General features: G+C 40.8%; 1 protein-coding gene across 1 annotated transcript; it reads left to right on the top strand.

Moving 5' to 3' along the window:
* The first annotated feature begins 1,081 nt into the window (after nucleotides 1-1,081).
* On the top strand, nucleotides 1,082-4,459 carry LOC107803084 (carotenoid 9,10(9',10')-cleavage dioxygenase 1-like). The gene is made up of 12 exons (XM_016626693.2): nucleotides 1,082-1,257; nucleotides 1,348-1,482; nucleotides 1,668-1,770; nucleotides 1,926-2,188; nucleotides 2,469-2,648; nucleotides 2,774-2,852; nucleotides 2,955-3,036; nucleotides 3,152-3,214; nucleotides 3,309-3,447; nucleotides 3,548-3,836; nucleotides 3,929-4,125; nucleotides 4,336-4,459. The coding sequence occupies exons 1-12, from the start codon at nucleotides 1,153-1,155 to the stop codon at nucleotides 4,438-4,440; spliced, it is 1,740 nt and encodes a 579-aa protein (XP_016482179.1). The 5' UTR covers nucleotides 1,082-1,152; the 3' UTR covers nucleotides 4,441-4,459.
* Nucleotides 4,460-20,586: the final 16,127 nt, after the last annotated feature.

Genomic DNA, 20,586 nt, shown 5'->3' with positions numbered 1-20,586 from the left:
TGTGAAAAGATTGGGAGCCTACGGATAAAGTTTAGTGATCTCTTAACGGTGTTAGGACTTTTGAGAAAAACCATGCGGGTTTGGTCCAAAGCGGACAATATCATACTATGTAAAAAATATCTTTGGGCTGGTTTACTCCAACAACTGGAAGGCAGGGTGAAGGTGCTGGTAGTGCGCCACGTGGAATTTAGTTCGAAGGGAAAACTGTTGGGTGTGCGAACAAAGTTTTATATTGGTAGCTGAAAAGATTGGGTGCCTACATATAAGTCGGAGAGATCTCTTAATGATGTGAGGTTTTTTTAGAAAAATTATACCAACGAAAAATATCATACCATGTTAAGAATATTTTCGTGTCCAACAACAACAATAATAGTGGTCTTCAAATAAACAAAGACTAAACTCTATCTTGCACCCACCTCATCTTATCGTCCTTTACAACTCATATAAATGCATAGGCTAAATTCTTTTTTGGCCTTACATATGAAACCTATACTCCAGTCTCATGAAAGTTACAAAGTTTTTGTTCTACTAAATTCATAATTACAATCACAATGTCATAGCCTTAGCCAATAAGCACTTAATAATAGGAATATGCCACATCTAATAATGATTAATATATCCATCTTGAGAACCAGAAACGTCCAAGCGACGCAGTTGCCGGACACTATATCAGTAGTTGGCTGGTCTTGTGTGCTTGACTAGTAAATAAATACAGTCACTTGATCATTAAGCAAATTAATTAAAAGAAATATGTCCTCGAAAAGGTGGTAGGATGAATGAGATCCCTCCATTTTTCGAGTTTGAGTTCATGAGATAGAGAAACTCCTAGTAAGCAACACTTCCTCTTTAATAGCCCCTACGCAACATGAATCGGGATTAGTCAAGTTAGTGAATTACGGACACTAAATGGATAGTAAATACAAAAAATACTTGACAGTAGCTTGATAATTTTCAATTCTGAGAAATACCATTTTCAAAAGTAAAAGTGATACATAACGCCAACCAAAATATGCTCCTACCCTAGGAATTGGATCCTCATTGTTTACGCCTGTCTCCTTCTAACTATAAATATCCTCTCATTTATGCCAAAAAATTAGACGGCAAGTAATTTTTTAACAGTATAACTAAGAGGCAGTGATAGAGAGGGGGAGGATGGCCTTTTGTAGTTACACATTTCAAGTAAATTGCTCTTTTCAAAGGCCTTCTGTTCCAAGCAAAGTTCAGGACTTGAGAGGCTCAATCTCATCTGCTTTGAACGTAAACTTCCCTTTAGTCCTTGTGCAAAAAATTTTCTATCATTCTTCAAAAGAAAATCTTATATTGCTTGGTTTTAAATTAATGAAACAGCCAATATCGAGGGAGTTGGTGCATTTTCCAATTGTTAACATTCCAAAAGCTATCAAGGAGACTTCTTTCAAATTATTAGATGCCTTTGTGGACTTAGCATTTGAATTTGTTGACCAGCCATTACTCCCATCTCAGGTATGTCCATTAATTAATTACTGGGTCTATCAGAAATAACATTTTTACCTTCACAAGTTAGGGGTAAGGCTGCGTACACACTACCTTCCCCAGACCTCACTTGTAGAATTAAACTGAGTCTGTTGTTATTGGTTCTTGAAAATTAGCTACTTGTTTCTGCTCACTTATGTAATTAATTTTGATAGAGTAATTTTGCACCAGTGGAAGAAATTGGAGAAGCTGTCCTAGTAACTACAGTGGAAGGAAAAATTCCAGATGATTTTCCGGAAGGAGTTTACATAAGAAATGGTCAGTATGCTTACATTTTCACCTCCTGTCCTTCTCTTAATTTTCATTTTTCTTTTTCCATGCAAAGAAAGTTGTGATCAATACATTAAAATTAACGATACATGTATAAAGTGTTTTTGCTAGACTCTTCTAAACTTAAATAACTCCCTTTGCAGGCTCAAATCCTCTGTTTGGAGGACTGAAATCGACCAAGTCTATATTTGGGAAATCAAGCCATGTTTGGATTGAAGGGGAAGGAATGCTTCATGCTTTGTATTTCACTAGAGAAAAAATAAGAGGAACTTGGACTACCTTCTACAATAACAAACATGTCCAAACGGACACTTTCAAGATGGAAAAAGATAGAAAGAAACCAGGTTTTCTTCCTGCTATTGAAGGAGATTCTCCTGCCATTTTGGTGGCTTACATTTTGAATGGGGTATGATACTATTCGAATAACTATTAGTATCTGAGATAGTAGTATTAATTGTATCTTAGGAACAAGAAATGGGGTGGATATGATGTGAGAATCTCAGTATTGTTTGTTTTGTATAGGGTGTCATGTTAATATATCACTATTTTTTAAAGACGTATAGATGTATATATGGAATTTATGTCGAACATTACAGGTGGCGGTAACCCCTCATTTATAGGTCCGCCTCTGGGTGGATTGATATGATGTGAGAATCTCAGTATTGTTTGTTTTGCGCGCGTTGCAGTTGAGATTTGGCATGGAAAACAAACATCTAAGCAATACAAATATTTTTGAGCACTCAAAGAAATACTACTCTATTGCTGAAAATCATATGCCTCAAGAGATAGACATAAGTTCCCTCGAAACTCTGGGCAATTGGAATATCAATGGAGCTTGGGATCGACCATTCACTAGCCATCCAAAGGTAATTAATTTCTAAAAAAATCTCATTGTGTGCGAGTCTGTGTAAGAGTACTGTTCAACGTCTTAAACTAATATTTATCAATTTATTTAGGATTCTTTTATTGATAACCTTCTTGTTTTATGCAGAAAGCCCCTGGATCTGGTGAACTTGTTATAATGGGGATATATCCAAGAAAACCTTATTTTGAGCTAGGAGTTATTTCAGGCATGTTACATGCAGTATTTCCTTTTAAACTTCTAAAATGGGAATTTAAACTTGTGTAGAAATTAGGTAACAATTTGTTAATTAGTGTAATCGTATTTTCAGCTGATGGCAAGAAAATGGTTCACAAAGTGGATCTCAACTTCAATAGGTGCAGCCTTTGCCATGAAATAGGAGTTACACAAAAGTAATCTCTCTTTATTCTTTTACTTCAAATCCAAGCTTTAGAGAAAGCTAAGTTTCAACCTATGATATTATTAAGCTAATGTTTTCGCTAATTCTGTAATACTAATCATCCATAGGTACAATGTGATCATGGATTTTCCGTTAACCATTGATATAAATCGACTCTTTAGGGGAGACCCGTGAGTACTTTAATTTATCCGGTTCCATTAACGATGTTGCCATCTACTGAAATCGTTTTTATTAGTATAATTTGCTATATCTTCTGGTTTATAGATTAATAAAGTATGACAAAGATGGATATGCGCGGATTGGAGTAATGCCTCGCTATGGTGATGCTAATTCTGTTAAATGGTTTGAGGTTCAAACCTGCTGTGTACTTCACCTAGTAAATTGTTTTGAAGACAATGATGAGGTAATTTTACTTCTGTTTATAACTAAACTTAGTTCAACATCTTATATATGAGTGATTGACCAATATAACTTATATGTGATTCCATTTTGTTCGGTAAAAGGTGGTAGTAAGGGCATGCAGAGCTCGTGAATCAGTATTACCGAGACAACAAAGTTTCAAAGGTTCTAAGGAGATAAGTTCCATAGAAAACAACAATGAATCTTCAGTAGAACCATTCTTTGTTCATGTTTGTGAATGGAGACTAAACATGAGAACAGGGGAAGTAAAGGAGAAAAATGCCACGACTGAGTTCTCTATGGAATTCCCTGTGATAAATGAAAAGTTCGTCGGTCTAAGAAACAGATTTGGTTATCTACAAGTGGTAGATTTAGAAGCCAGCTCTATATCAGGTAACTATCATTTGCACTTGACAGCCTTCTGAATTTCTTCCTTTTTTGGTTGCTTATGACTACGTAACTTGATATTTTGAAATTATAATCAGAAGGATTAGCTAAATATGGAGGGCTCGCCAAACTTCATTTTAAAGAAGATGAGGAATTGGCTAAAGTTGAGTATCATATGTTCCCAAAGGGCACTTTTTGCAGTGGAGCAACCTTTGTTCCAAAAACTCAAGGCACTGATGAGGATGATGGTTGGGTTGTGACATTCACACACAATGAAAGTACAAATGTATCTCAAGTGAGTTATCATAATTATAGCTGAATATAGGGAAATCCGGTGTACAAAGCATCTCGCATTCACGCAGGGTTCAGGAAAGGATCGTACCCCAAGGGGTGTGATGTAGACAACCTATCATAACGATATAATCTTTCCGAAAACTTAAGTAGGGTATTAAAATGTTGCAAGTGAAAGCCAATACTAATTTTAGGTGCATAATATTTCATGCAGGTCTATGTAGTTGATGCAAAGAATTTTGCAACACAGTCTGTTGCAACAATCACATTACCAAGTAGAGTGCCCTATGGATTTCATGGAGCTTTCATGCCTTTATAATTCAATGCTATTTACAACAAGAGAAAATAAACATAGTGTAAAACTTGCAATTCTTGATACATATGAATAAATAGTCTATAAACGTTATGTATACGGGTGAAACCGAACCCATAAGCCGGCCCGGTTCCTGATAAAATAAATCGAGTAAGGACGCGATGACAAGAAACCGGAATCGAGGTAGGGGACTCATCGAGTCAGGCATCGGGGGCACTACACCCGCCCTCGAGTATATCGAGGCCATGACCCCGTGATCGGTCCAAATCCCAAGAGACTTCGGAGAGCATTATTGGAAAATCGAACACGATTATCGGAAGGTCGTAATATCCGCGACCAACCGGGTATCACGGCGCAGATCTCGGCACGTACCGAGGGAATCCAGTAATAAGTTAAACGAGAGATTTTTACCTTTTATAGAATTGTACTTAGGGTATAACTTCCCTACTATATAAAGGGGAGTCAAATTGTTCGTTGAAAACATGGTAACGCGCATCCCAAAGTAATATACTATTATTTTTCACTGTTATTCATAGCTCTTTTTCTCGTTCATCAGTGCTAGCCATTGTGAATCCGAATCGAGGGTGGATATTTCATCAAGGCTAGAATCCTCCTCCTCGCGTGGTTTGAATTTACTATATCTTTATTTGTTTAATCTAACGCAATTTATCGTTTGTATCGAATTAATCCACATATCCTTAAAACTACCTACAAATTTAATTGTTATTCATTTTTAGGGTAAACAGTTTGGCGCCCACGGTGTGACTAAGGATAATAGTGGCAATTTGATACAAATTTTCATAACGCACCCTATTTTACACTTGTTCTTTGAAGTGTCTTCAATTTCAGGTCAAAGTTCAAAATGTCTAACTCTCAATCTGCACCTCTAAACGTGGATTCTGAGTCCGGTCACCACGGCGAGAACAACAATATGGTACCTAGTAACGAGGTGCTCCCTATCGATCCCAGCGGAGTTCCGATCGCGGACCCGATCGACACTAACTCACATGTGGCAATCAATGCGAATCTGCCTACCGATCCTGAGAACAGCATCCGCGAGGAGTTCGATCAACAGCCCAAAATACACATGACGGTGAAGGAGGTGAGATCAACTTCCGAGTGATCTTCGAAATGCTGCAGGCCCAACAGGCAGCGATAGACCAGCTGCAGAACCAAAGCCACCCTAGCAGAATTGAGCCTGAGCTGTCTCGGGAAATCACTCACAAAAATGAACCAATTACGGAGAGTCCGAGTGAAGCTGAACCCGGGACTAACCCCGAGATCATAAAAAAGCTCGAGGAACTGACAAAACGGGTAGAATCTGGAGAAAAACAAATTGAGGCCAATGACAAAAATGTGGAAACATACAATTCCAGGGTCGACCAAATCCCAGGAGCACCACCGATATTGAAGGGTCTGGATTCCAAGAAGTTTGTTCAGAAACCTTTCCCTCCGAGCGCGGCTCCGAAGCCAATTCCAAAGAAGTTCCGCATGCCCGAAATTCCTAAGTACATCGGAACAACTGACTCAAATGAGCATGTGACCTCCTACACATGCGCCATCAAAGGGAACGACTTGGAGGAGGATGAGATCGAGTCCGTCCTGCTAAAAATATTTGGGAAAACTTTGTCGAAGGGAGCTATGATATGGTATCACAACTTACCCCCTAATTCTATTGACTCGTTTGCTATACTTACAGACTCCTTCGTGAAAGCACACGCCGGGGCCATCAAGGTCGAGACCAGGAAGTCAGACCTTTTCAAAGTGAAACAGAGGGACAATGAGATGCTTAGGGAATTCGTGTCCTGGTTTCAAATGGAACGGATGGACCTGCCTCCAGTTGCGTACGATTGGGCCGTTTAGGCCTTCACCCAAGGACTCAATGCTCGAAGCTCATTGGCTTCACAACAGTTGAAGAAAATCTGGTAGCGTATCCAGCTGTAACTTGGGCCGACATACATAACAAGTATCAATCAAAAATTAAGGTCGAAGATGATCAGCTTGGGGACCCTTCCGGGTCCGTTTACCCCATCAGAACTATCGACAGACCCAAAAGAGATATTGATCGTGAACCGAGATCAAATAGGGATCGGTATTAACCATACAATGGGGACCGAAGAGGCAATGGGTCTGGACAAAATCCTGTGAGAAGTGAAAGGTGAAGCGATCGAGGTCAAAATAACCGGGGACTCATGAGCAAAAGTGGTTTTGACAGGCCTATCGGGCCTAAAGAAGCGCTAAAGTTATCGGAGTACAACTTCAATGTCGATGTTGCTGCCATCGTATATGCCATCGGATGCATCAAAGACACCAAATGGACCCAAACATAATGTGTAAGTATCACAGCACTCACGGCCACAGAACGGAAGATTGCCGACAATTGAGAGAGGAAGTAGCCCGGTTATTCAACAACGGACATCTCTGAGAGTTCCTGAGCGATCGAGCCAAAAACCATTTCAGGAATAGGGACTCTAATAAGCAGATCGAGCAGGAAGAACCTCAGCACATCATTAACATGGTCATCAGTGGGGTCGACGTCCCCCAGGGGCCGATGTTAAAGCGCACCAAATTGTCCATCACTAGAGAAAAATGGACTCGAGATTACATGCCAGAAGGAACCTTATCTTTCAATGACGAGGACGTTGAAGGCATCGTGCAGCCACACAATGATGCACTTGTAATATCTGTACTCATAAATAAATCTCGACTTAAGCATGTGTTAATTAATCCAGGTAGCTCGGCCAATATCATCAGATCGAGAGTCTTAGAGCAGCTGGGTCTACAAGACCAAATTGTGCCTACAGTTCGAGTTCTAAATGGATTCAACATGGCATATGAGACCACTAAAGGGGAGATAACACTACCGGTGAACACCGTCGGAGCCATTCAGGAGGCAAAGTTCTACATGATTGAAGGAGATATGAGATACAATGCTCTGTTCGGGAGGCCGTGTATTCACAACATAAGGGCAGTACCCTCGACACTAAACCAGGTGTTGAAATTCCCAACATCAGGAGGGATTAAAACAGGTTACAGAGAGCAACCAGAAGCAAAAGAGATGTTCACGATCGACGAGGTGGTTCCGATATCCGCACTTTCTACACCAAAGGATCCGAGTTCGTTCGCCAAGGAAGGAACCCAATAGAAATCACCGACACCGGCCCCGACCAAACTGGAGAAGCGGGGGACGGATAAGGATGACGATTACGAAGTTCCCAGATCTTTCATAGTCCCCGACAATTCCGATGCCACCAAATCAATGGTCGAAGAACTGGAGCAAGTCATATTGATCGAGCACCTGCCCGATCGTAAGGTATACCTGGGCACGGGATTAAATCCCGAGCTCAGGAATAAACTCATTAAATTCCTTATGGCTAACATAGATTGTTTCGCTTGGTCCCACCTCGACATGACAGGGATCCCGCCGGAGATAACTACCCATAAGCTAAGCCTGGATATGAAGTTCCACCTGGGCAAACAGAAAATGAGGCCTCAGTTCGAAGTCAAGCATGCATTCATCAAAGACGAGGTATCAAAGCTCCTTAAAATAAGGTCCATCCGGGAGGTTAAATACCCGGATTGGTTAGCAAACGTAGTGGTAGTCCCAAAAAGGGGAATAAATTAAGAATGTATGTAGACTACAAAGACTTGAATAAGGCATGCCCCAAGGACTCTTTCCCTCCGCCCAACATCGATCGCATGATCGATGGGACGGCTATCCACGAGATTCTCAATTTTCTCGATGCCTATTCCAGGTACAACCAAATTCGAATGGACCTGGACGACCAGGAAAAAACTTCATCACTAAGTACGACACCTAATTCTATAACGTGATGCCTTTCGGACTAAAAAATGCCGGTGCCACTTACCAACACCTAGTAAATCGGATGTTCGAAGACCAAATAGGAAAATTAATGGAGGTTTACATTGACGATATGTTAGTTAAGTCCCTGCGAGCAGAGGACCATTTGAAATATTTTCATGAAACCTTCAACATATTGAAGAAATATAATATGAAGCTCAACCTGGAAAAATGCGCATTCGGAGTCGGATCCGGGAGATTTCTCGGATTTATGGTATATAACCGGGGAATCGAGATCAACCCCGATAAAATCAAGGCCATAGAGGACATTACAGTGGTGGACAATGTCAAGGCCGTTCAAAGGTTAACCGGGCGCATAACCGCTTTGGGCCGATTCATTTCAAGGTTCTCCGACAAGAGTCATCAGTTCTTCTTGTTATAGAAGAAGAAGAAAAATAATTTCTCATGGACCCCGAAGTGTCAACAAGCCTTGGAAGAACTCAAGCGGTACCGTTTGAGCCCGCCTTTGCTTCATACTCCGAAGGCAGATGAACAGTTGTACCTGTACTTAGCGGTATCCGAGTTAGTGAAAAGTGGAGTCCTAGTCCGGGAAGAAGAAGGTACGTAATTTCCTATCTACTATGTTAGCAGAACTCTGGGCCAGGCCGAAACTAGGTATCCTCACCTGGAAAAATTGGCGCTCGCTTTGCTAAGCGCCTCTAGGAAGTTAAAATCGTATTTTCAATGCAATCCTATATCTATCGTGACTACTTACCCGTTGAGGAACATAATGCATAAGCCCGAATTCTTGAAATGATTGGCCAAATGGGCCATGGAAATCAGCGGGTACGATATCGAATATCGACCCCGAACCGCCATCAAATCTCAAATTTTGGCGGACTTCGTGGCCGACTTCACATCGGTCCTAATACCCGAGGTCAAGAAGGAGTTGTTGTTGAAATCGGGGACCTCCTCCGGAATCTAGACCCTCTTTACAAACGGTGCCTCGAACGCAAAGGGGTCCGAACTTGGCATCGTGTTGAAGCCACCGATGGGTAATATAGTTAGGCAATCTTTTAGACCTATAAAATTGACTAATAACGAGGTCGAGTAAGAGGCCATGATTGCAGGTCTCAAACTGGATAAAAGCCTGGGGGCCGAGGTGATTGAAGCTAAGTGTGATTCCCTCCTTGTGGTGAACCAAGTCAATGGAACGTTCGAAGTCAAAGAAGAACGAATGCGAAGGTACGTGGATAAACTACAGGCGGCGTTACATTGGTTCAAGGAATGGACTTTGCAACATATACCTCGAGATCAAAACAGCGAAACCGATGCTCTTGCCAACTTAGGATCGTCGGTTGATGGTGATAAATTCAACTCGGGAACGGTTGTACAACTCATGAGATCGGTAGTGGAGGAAGGCCATGCCTAGATAAACTCGACAAGCTTAACATGGGATTAGAGAAACAAGTATATAGATTATCTAAAGACCAGAAAACTACCCTCGTACCCTAAAGAATTGAGAGTTTTGCGCACGAAGGCGGCCAGGTTCAGCTTGTCCAAACACAACAGCCTATTCAGGAGAACGTTTGATGGCCCACTCGCCATATGTCTGGGACCGGGAGATACCGAGTATGTTTTGAGGGAAGTTCACGAAGGCACCTGTGGGAATCATTCGGATGCCGAATCGTTGGTTCGTAAGATAATTAGAGTCGGATACTACTGGATCGACATGGAAAAAGACACAAAGGAGTTCGTACGAAAATGCGACGGATGTCAGAGACATGCACCGATGATTCATTAGCCCGGTGAGCTGCTACATTCGGTCTTATCGCCCTGGCCATTCATGAAATGGGGAATGGACATCGTTGACCCCCTGCCATAGGCACATGGTAAGGCTCAATTTATATTATTTATGACTGACTATATTTCTAAATGGGTGGAAGCCTAGGCATTTGAGAAAGTCAGGGAGAAAGAAGTTATTGACTTCATTTGGGACCACATAATATGCCGGTTCGGAATGCCGGCCGAGATCGTTTGCAACAATGGGAAGTAGTTCATCGACAATAAAGTGAGTAAATTTTTTGAGGACCATAAAATCAAAAGGATCTTATCGACACCCTACCACCTTAGTGGAAACAAGTAGGCAGAATCTACGAACAAAACCATACTCCAGAATCTTAAGAAGAGGTTGGCCGACGCCAAAGGTAAATGGAAGGAAATTTTGCCCGAAGTCCTGTGGGCATATCGAACAACCTCAAAATCTAGTACCGGGGCTACCCCGTGGTCTATGGTGCTAAAGCGCTAATACCGGTCGAAGTAGGGGAACCGAGTCTCAGGTTCCGATATGTGACCGAAGAGTCAAATAATGAGGCCATGAGTACGAGTCTGAAATTGTTGGACAAAAGGCGCGAGGCCGCCTTCATCCGGTTGGCCGCCCAAAAACAACGGATCGAAATATATTACAACCGGAGAGCCAACCTCTGACACTTCAATATCGGGGACTTGGTGTTAAGAAAAGTGACACTAAACACCTGGAACCCGAACGAAGGCAAGCTGGGACCGATTTGGGCAGGTCCATATCGAATTATCGAGATCACCAGCAAAGGGTCATACAAATTCGAAGCAGGTAATGGTGAGAGACTATCGAACAACTGGAATGTGACCCACTTAAAACAGTACTACTGCTAAGGTACAACCCACTCATTCTTTTCTTTACCTATATTACGAATTGAACTAACACTTGCAGGTAACGTCTAAAGAATGATGTAGTTATTAGGCATGAAAGCACGCATTGCACTCTTTTTTCCTTGAATCGATTTTCTCCCAAATGGGTTTTTTGGCAAGGTTTTTAACGAGGCAACAGTGGATCGTGCTAACTTAGAATTGAAGACCGGCTATGAACCGGAGTCAAGGGTCACATCAACAGTATCCGAACCCTCTCTATAATCGGCCTCGGATACTGGGGGCCATCACCCTTGATAATGATTTTAGCGAGGAAGGAAACTTTGTGCTCGAACAATCTGGGCTTGGTGGATATGATTTATTGTAAGGGACAAACGGTCAAATGAATCGTGCCCACATAAATCACCTAAGCCATAACACGAAGCTTGTACACATTTTCCATCTTGTATGTTGCGCACAGAAATGAAAGAAAGTTTCTACTTTGCAGATACATATGTTGTCTCTTAAAAATCACCACATTTTGCTCCTTAAGGACATTGGGGCCAAGGGCCACCTCTATTCGGATCCAAGGGATCACCCCACTTGGGGATTGTCATCCAAGGCAAACTCGGACAACTCGGGCTATCGAAGCCAAGGGGCATAAAAACCTATTAGGCAGTGCCCGAACTTTAAAGGCTATGGCCACCCCTATTCGGGGACTGTCGTCCTAGGCAAGCCCGGATAGCTCGGGCATCGAAGCCCAGGGTAATAAGCCTATTAGGCAATACCCAAACTTAATAGGCTACGGTCATCCTAGAAATGGCTCGGAGACGTCCGAAACCCGTAACCAAAACATAATGCCTTCAAAATTTCCAAACCGGTCCAAAGGCTACCCTCGGAAAAATTATAATCTAAAAACTTCCAAATAAGCACTTTGGGGAAAGCTTCCGGTCATACCAAGCCCCCACGAGTTATAAACAAAATCACATCAAAAACAAGCCTTGTTCGAACCTCCGAACAAGACCTTATTACTACGTGCTAAGGCATTTGAAATCTTTGCAATCATAAAGAAAAAGCCAAAAGAAACAAACTTGAAAATTGCCAAAGGAAAAAAAGAAAAACCTTGTATATATATAAAGATCTTTACTAAGGCCAAACGGCCTCAACAAAATATACAAAAATACAAAAACAAAGAAAACTCTACTAGGCGCCTAAGCCTGATCTTCGCCGGAGCCCGCCTCGTCACCATCGGGGTCTTCTCCGCCCTCGGATCCGTCAGAGCCCTCTGAGCCTTCCTCGTTCTCGGGAAATGCCAACTTTTTGTCCTTGGCCTCAAGCCTCTTAACGTTTTTGATCTCGACCGTTAAGTCAAAACCCGGGGCATAAACTTCCTCGAGAGCCTCCCTTCAGGACTGCCATTTCACGTATTCGACAATAACTTTCAGGCGATCCTAGGCTGCCTCAGCGTCAGCTTTGTACTGGCCACCATCTCATCGGCGTCAGCCCTGGTTGTTTCGGCCACTAACTTGGCTGCTTTAAGCTCCTTGGCAAGGGTATCCCGTTCCGCGGCGGCCGAGCCCAGTTGAGACTGGAGGTCATTGATTTTTTGGGATCGGGCCTCAATTTTCTCCCCCGCCGTTCGAAGTTGGGACTCCGTCGATGCCAGCTGCTATGATTTGAATTGAAAGCAATGTCTCTTGACTTTATTATGCCTTGAGAATAGTGAGTGCTTTAGTTGTGATGCTTAGGCTCAATTTTGACTCTTGTATAGTACCTTAAACTGTATGATCTTAACTTTGCTTAACTGCTTTGACTAGAGTGTCTTGATAATCCAATATTGAGTGAGTTATGTGCCATGTGTGTGAGAGGTTTTATGTTATTCGGTGCATTGCATTTGATGTCTAGAATTTTTCCCGTGTGTTTGCAAAGCAAAATAGTAGTTGTATTAAGTCTTGGAAGTGATATAGGTATTTCTTTGTTGAGCCAGTTATATGTTTTTACCCACCTAATTGTTATGTATCTTAGTTAACCCCTTTGAGCCTGTAATCCTCTTTCCTTGGCAACCACATTGCAAGCCTTACCCATTTGTTTGAATTGACCATCTATATGAACCGTGTACCTCTCGTGAGCACTTGAATTTGTTATGAACTTTGTAAAAGTTATAGTTTGGGGTGGTTGGTTTGGATTTTGAGTGGAATTATTGAAATAAGGATAAATGTGCATTGTTTTGAAGAAGTAAGAGCCACTTGAATTGAAAAAAAAGAAAATAATAAGTGTATGATTGTGAAAAGTGTTCTTTGATAGTGGTAACTTGATGTAATTGTGCTTAAAGAAGTAGGGAGTTAATGTATATTGATGTGAAGGTGGAGTCATGGTTTGACATAAGTGTGGGTTTTTGAATGGTTAATTGTATGTATTAAAGTACTTAGGGAGGTGTAGTCACTCTTATATCTAAATTTCTCCTACCCGTCCCGCAGCCTACATTACAACTAGTTGAAGTCCTACTTGATCCTTGACTGAATGAGCTCAATTAGTAGAGTATTACATCATGGACAAGCTTATGGTATGTCTTTTGTCGCACATGAATGTTGTTTCTGAGAGTGAGCGAATTCTTTCTATCTTGAGTTCCTAATTGTTCTTAAATTTTATTGTGTGTGGAACTACTCTCCATTGTTGTGTGAGGGCACTTGATTCACGAAGGAAAGGTAATGTCGTTGACCTCTATGTTAGAGTAAGTGAGCGGGTTATAAATAATGCGTGGAGCTTGTGAGTCAAATCTTGAGGCGAGGATGTTATGATATTGTACTTAATCAATTTTAAATATTCTTGGTGTGATGAGTTAGGAGAGTTGTTTAAAAAGGTCGTGTCTATATGAAGTATAGTTTGATTGCTCGAGGACGAGCAATGGTTTAAGTGTGGGGTATTCATGGTAGGCTATAATCCCGTATTTTAGTCGCTTATTGCACTCTAATTCACTGCACTTTACTTGTGTTGAGCTTTAATTGGTAGTATTTTGCATTTATTGCGTATTTTATGACTTGTAGGAATGATTCCAACTTATGTAGATGTTAAAGAACTAATTCGAGCTATTTGAAGTTTTAAAATCTGAGTAAAAGCCCAAAGGATTAAGCCGGGATTGTGTTCGAGGGTGGAGGATCACTTATGGACATCAAAAATCAAGGAAGAAGCAACAATTGAAGAAATGCACTAGTGCGACGCAATGGGAAACTTATAGTGCGACGCAGTAGGGTAAATTTATGTCAGAAGATTGACAAAGTTCAAAGGATGGGTTTCCGAGGTCTGAAAGAAAAATACACTAATGCTAGGCATAGTGTGTGGCATAGTGCGTAGCATCGGTACAAAATTCTATCAGACAAGCTAAGTTCAGAGAGTTTACGACCGAGAAAATTGCACTAATGCGACGCACTGGGCGTAGCATAGTGCGACGCATGAAAAGCATTAAGTTTGCAAGTTTTCCTATTTCAAGTAGGAAAGGGTGATTTCGTTTGGGCCCGACCCTACTTGGTATAAATACATAAAAACGTTATTTTCTGGACTTTGGACATACTTTAGACCTAAGGAAGCCAATGAGGAGTTGGATGAGCAAAAGCACAAGGATTTCATCATTCCTTCCTCACTCAAGACCCGAGTTTGGTTTGAATTTATGTTTTTCTATACTTTTATTATATTTGAGATGAATTGCTCCATATCTATGGAGTAGTTCTCTTTAGGGTTTGATGAATTTGGTGTATTGATGATTGTTTGTGGATTATAACTCTAGTTTTATGTATTGAAGAGTTTTTGGATGATTTAACTGTTGCATCTATATTCATTTGTTCATGTAATCGAGAGAGGCATAACTTGTGATATCTTTGCATTATATTGTTGGTTGAGTTCATAGATTTTTCTTAGTAATCGAAAGAGGCTAGTTGAATCGTTGATTAAACCTAGTTAGGAGAATAATCGAAAGAGGTTTTCCTAAAGACCAATCCACTACGCATTCTTGCATATCTTCACGTGCTTAAATTGGTTCATCTTGTGAGGTTAAGACTTAATCGAGAGAGGAGTTTTTGCTGAACGTTTGAACTAATAATTGAGTGAATTCGAGAGACTCACTTGAACATTAGAAGTGAATTATCTAGAGTTAGATCCCAACTAATTATCTTGCACCTATCCTATCAACCTTCTTTGCTTATTCCTATTGATAACTTTCTTTGTTTATTCCTTGTTTCGATTGTCATTAGTCAATAGCTTTAGACTCTTAGTTAATTTAAGTTAGAAATCATTTAAATCTCAATTTTTGAACCAAATCTCTGTGGATACGAATTGTTGAACCAAATCTCAATAGTTAGAAATCATTTAAAGCTAGAAACTATGAGAATACTATTTAAATCCAATCTCTGTGGATACGGTATTATATTATACTATATTTGATTAGCGAACATAATTTAAGTGTGTGTTTCGAGCTCGTCCTAAAGGCATTAGAGCCATCAAAAACTGAACCCGAAGATAAAAGAGTGTGATAACACCTTACCCGATTCAGCACCTGTTGTGCTTCGTTGAACAAGCATAGCACATCCACCTCGTTCCTTTTTGCTTGGTTTTCTTCGGTTACCAGGCATCGGAGGTAACTAGCTATCCCTACAGGGGGAAAGAACTCGGGCATCCTCCGGAACGGTGATAACAACAGACCGCCTCCGACCAGGATCTGTGTTCGGGGCGGGGAACCTGTTGATCAACCTCGGGCTCAAGTTCGACCCGCCAACCTCCGACCTTCGAGGATGGACTTTTCCTCGACACCTCTAAATCGCCCAACCCGGTGAAATCTTCCAGGGCGGTTGAGTCCATACCATCAAAGAAGCATCGAAGGGGATCGCCCGCTCCATGGACCCCTTCGTTGGATCGCTCCATCGTCGCTCGGGCTTCATCAAACATAGACTCCGTGAACGAAGGCGATCCTAAAATTTCTATGACACCGGGCGGGGCAGAGATGGTGTCTTGACCCTCGCCCCTACACCAGCTTCGTGCACTTGAGGGGGATTAGCCTCCGCCGTTTCCCCCTTGGCTGCCACCTGCTCCTCAGGGACAGACGGCTCGTGAGCCACAAAAATTTCGTCCTCCTCAGGCTCGTCCCTGAGCCGGTAGAGTGAGTCCGAGTCAGGCACTCGGGAGTTGGAGCTTTCCTTTGACTTACGAACCAACCTTTTCCTTGGTTTCTTTTTCTCCAAGCTCGGGGAACTTAGGGCCCTCTTCCTTTTCTTCTCTCCTGTTGTGGCTCCGGGCTGCCCCGAAGTAGAAGAATCAGCAGTTAAGTCCTCGTCCCAGATCAGAGGCCTAAGCTCGACGGTCTTAGGAAAACATGCAAAAAGGAAATAATAACGTGATGCTAGAAGAAGAAGCCTAGCGCAACTTATTCGGGAAAGAGATCTTACCATGGGAACGGGCCTCCCAATGACCCTTTGAGAGTTTGCGCCACGAGCGCTCGGAATAGGGCATCTATGAGACAATGTGTTTGATCCACTCCTTTAATCGAGGGACAACATTTGGGACTTGAGCAACAGATGCACCACCACGAATACCAATGAGGAAAAAGGAGATGAGCATGAAATCAACATTCAAAGGAAAGTTGTACTTACGTGATGCATTCCACTTCTCAGGGAATAGCCTAAATTCAGCTGGAATCAAGTCCAAGATCCTCACCCGGACAAAGTGTCCCTGCCAGCCTCGATCCCGACCTTCATCGATGCTTGAGAATGGGGCTTTACTAGCCCAACACATGAGCTTTATCAATCCCCCTCGAAAGATTCGGGGACTGTACAGGTGGAGTAGATGATCCACGGTGAGCTGACAAGAGTCGATCTTGTTCACAAAAAATCGAAGGAGGATTACGATTCTCCACAACGATGGGTGGATCTGACCGAGGCATACTTCGTACCTCTTACAGAAGTCTAAAATGAGCGGGTCCACCGGGCCAAGTGTGAAGGGATAAGTGTAAACACTTAGGTATCCCTCAACATGGGTAGTAATGGCTGGCCTCCTCAGAGTCGGGGACCACTATGTCCTTGTCATCCCAGTTGCAGTCCTTTCGGACTGTGGGGATGTCATCTTTGATGATTAAGCAAATATATCTCGATGCCTCCTCACGCCGACCCTACATCGAAGAGGGATTCTCAACTTTGAAGTCGTCAGCGACCGAACAACCCCCAGAAATGAACATATTCAAGGGAGGTTCAAGAGCCGGTTCATCCGTAGCCACATTAGCGGCAGACCTCTCGAGATCGACCACATCTGGAGCGGTTTTGTTAATTTTGGCAGTCGGTTGGGAGATAGAAGCGACCTTTTGAGGAACAAATTTGGATGTTTTGGCCATTGTTATCTTGGAAAAACTTGAAAAAGATAGAGAAATGGTGAAAGTTGAAAGCTCAGATGTGTTAGCTTGAGTAGAGGATGAGTAAAAATTCTGCAACGTACTGAGAAATTTTGAGTAACGAAGGTAAAAATGCTAGAGTATAAAAGGGTAATGAATTCCTGAAGACACGAGGGTAGAAGTTTGGATGAAAAGTGAAAAATGAACGAATGAGGGGATATTTATAGGGTTTCCACGACATTTCGTGTCTAGGGGTAGCCAACCGATGGCTGACACACATTTGAGGTCATAATGAAATGACTGACGGGACGTTTCGGTTTCTCTGTCGTTTGGTGTCACATCGTGTTGAAGAAGAGATCACAAAACTCATGTCGTTCCTCGTCGTTTCCGTAAAACTTACTCTCCGAGAAACGAGAGGACTATCTATATACGGGTGAACCGAACCCATAAGTCGGCCCGATTCCTGATAAAATAAATCGAGTAAGGGACTAGGGTGGGCATAAAATCTGAAAAACCGAGTTCCGAACCGGACCGAATTAATTCGCTATTTCGGTTTGAGTTTTTTCGATATTTCGGTATAGTTCGGTATTAAATTTTCGGTATTTTTGTATAACAGTATGGTCCTCGGTATTAGGATCTTGAAATTTAGGTATACCGAAATACCGAATTTTTAAAGAATTTCATGTAGGACCTATACTGCCCAGCCCAAGTTTTAATGTTGTATCTCTACACTGCCCAGCCCAACCCAATAAGACTAGGCCCAACTTCCTTACCCCTTTTCCCTAGTTTCACGTCACTATAGGAATTAGTAATTAGAAACCTAACATATACTGAAGAGATCGGCTGTGAGGGAGAACTCAGAGAAGTGAGAACTGAGAAACCTAAGTACTGGAGTGCGATAGAGACGACGTCACGGCGACTTCACGACTTCGGTGCCAATGAATCTCAAGTGTGACTGTTGGTTTCCTCATTTTTTACCTTTATTCTTGAATCTTCAACTCTTCAACAGGTTCATAACTTTTCATTCTTCAATCTTCAGTTTTTTTTATAATAATAGTTGTACTGTTGGAGAAGGAATGTTATTTTAGTAAACATCTCGAAATTTCTTGACTATTGTATATGTCAGATTTATTATGAAACTTTAAGCACCTAGTAATTAAAAAATAGAGTTGGATTTCTTTGCGGCGGCAGGTTGGGTATGAGATGGGAGTTGAATGATTCATCTCAAACTTTATTTTGAGCTATTGATATCGTGGTAAAGCTTTTCGCATAACAAAAGTGCACATTTTTAATTCAATAAGATCATTGTTATTCTTAATCCCAAGTCTTTGTTCCATATCGTATGAAAGGAAGACAGTTAGACATTTAAATTGAGATCTGTTCGGGTGAGTTGGTTGCCCAGTTCAATGACTTTTGATGAACTTTAACTCATTATTTTTAACTCACTAGATATATTGTAAATGTTGTAAATAGTTTTCCATTTAAATTTCTCTGTTATTTATGAGTAATTGGCTATATTAAGGTTTATGCCACCTTTTAGGACCATGTAAATGATCTTTCCTTTACCTTTTATAACACATAATGTATTATACTTATGATGTTTACTTGCCTTTTGAACGTACTGCAAAACTTCTCCACTCTGCTGCTTTGGAATAGCAAAGCTCACTACCAAACTGGAGAATAAGCTGATACTCATAATGAATGAATTAAGGCATGCATGTAAATTGTAATGTACTTGAAGATGCACACATTTCCTACATTTTATAGGTATTAGCACGAGAGATGTACAATGTACTTATGTCATCTTTTTTGCTTATTGAATGCCCTATTATTATGCATATAGAACACTTTTAGTTTGGTTAGCTTCTTTTATATCAATTTAGATCAGTTTTTCATATCATGGTATTTTAATCCACTTGATGCTGAAATAATGAAGATCTATGTTATTCAAAGGCTTACTTCTTTCCTTGATTCTAATTTACTGTTGTTTGCACTTAAGAATGTCCAAAAAATTACTTTACAATTTACTATATACAGTGAATGTGAATGTCATCAAAAGTCATTAGACATAAATCTAGTGAGTTAAAAATGATGAGTCTGTTCCCAAAAGTGTTCAATTCTATGAGCAAGTTTTCAATTTGTTAGCAACTTAGCATTAGTCTCAATTTGTTAGAATTAGTCTTAATTTATGTTTATATTTATTTTAATTTTATATATATGGGAGATGAAAGTAGAGTAAGTGATGTCGGTTCAATTGAAAGTTTACCTATTACTGAAGATAGCAACACCAACAAAATTAATACTCAAGATTCTAAGAAAAAAAAAGCCATGCAACCTAGATCCGAAGTTTGGCTACATTTTGATAAATTTGATGTAAATGGGGTCGGTAAAGCAAGGTCTAGGCATTGTAAGCAAGCTTATGCTGCTAATACATCTAGGAATGGAACAATAGGATTGAAAAATCATTTGACTAGATGCAAAGAATACCCACCTAACATTGATAAAGATAATAGTCAAACAAAAATAAATTTTCAATCTTGCCAAAATGATGGAGCATCACTTTGGAAATTTGATCAAGAAGTGGTTAGGAGGGCCTTAATTGAGATGATAGTTATTAATGAACTACCATTTAGTTTTGTAGAAAAGGAAGGCTTTATGATGTTTATGAGAATGACTCAACCACTATTTCATCTTCCTTCTCGTAGAACAATAACAAAGGATTGTTATGAAGTTTACGGCGAATTAAAGCAAAATCTAAGAAGATCTTTTAGAGAAGTACAACTAAATATTTGCCTCACAACAGATACATGGACTTTATTGTAAAGAATAAATTATATGTATTTGACAACCCACTTCATTGATAGGGATTAGAAGTTGCATAAAAAAATACTAAAGGGAAGAAAATAAATGCCAAGGTGTATGCTTATATGAATTCTTTGTTTGAAGAGTATCTAAAAAAGTATTCAACTGGATCTTGTCCTCAATCTCTATCTAGTTCTACTTCATCTAATAACACATCTAATACATCTAGTGGGAGTGTTATAACTGCATCATTAATAAGGACGAAGCTTCACTTGAAGAAACAAAAGGAAGACAATGGAAGTGAGGGTGCTACATCGGAGTTGAATAAAAATATTAGTGAAGAACAAGAGCCTTTTGGTGATGAATTTGATATCTTAAGTTGGTGAAAAACACATGCTCCTAGATTTCCTATCCTTTCGGAGTTGGCTCGTGATGTGTTGGTCATTCCAATTTCTAGTGTGGCGTCGGAATATGCGTTTAGCACCAGTGGCCGCATTCTTGATTCATTTAGGATTTC

This window comes from Nicotiana tabacum, chromosome 23 (genome assembly GCF_000715075.1).
Source record: "Nicotiana tabacum cultivar K326 chromosome 23, ASM71507v2, whole genome shotgun sequence".
Taxonomy (NCBI): Eukaryota; Viridiplantae; Streptophyta; class Magnoliopsida; order Solanales; family Solanaceae; genus Nicotiana; species Nicotiana tabacum.
The sequence above is the reverse complement of the archived record's forward strand: the minus strand, read 5'-3'. Positions and strand labels throughout refer to the sequence as shown.

Bases quoted from the DNA above. Each gene is read 5' to 3' on its own strand.
- LOC107803084 (XM_016626693.2), top strand. From the start codon at position 1,153: ATGGCCTTTTGTAGTTACACATTTCAAGTAAATTGCTCTTTTCAAAGG. The intron at 3,215-3,308 runs GTGAGTACTTTA...TCTGGTTTATAG, and splicing joins CGACTCTTTAGGGGAGACCC to ATTAATAAAGTATGACAAAG. The intron at 3,837-3,928 runs GTAACTATCATT...AATTATAATCAG, and splicing joins AGAAGCCAGCTCTATATCAG to AAGGATTAGCTAAATATGGA.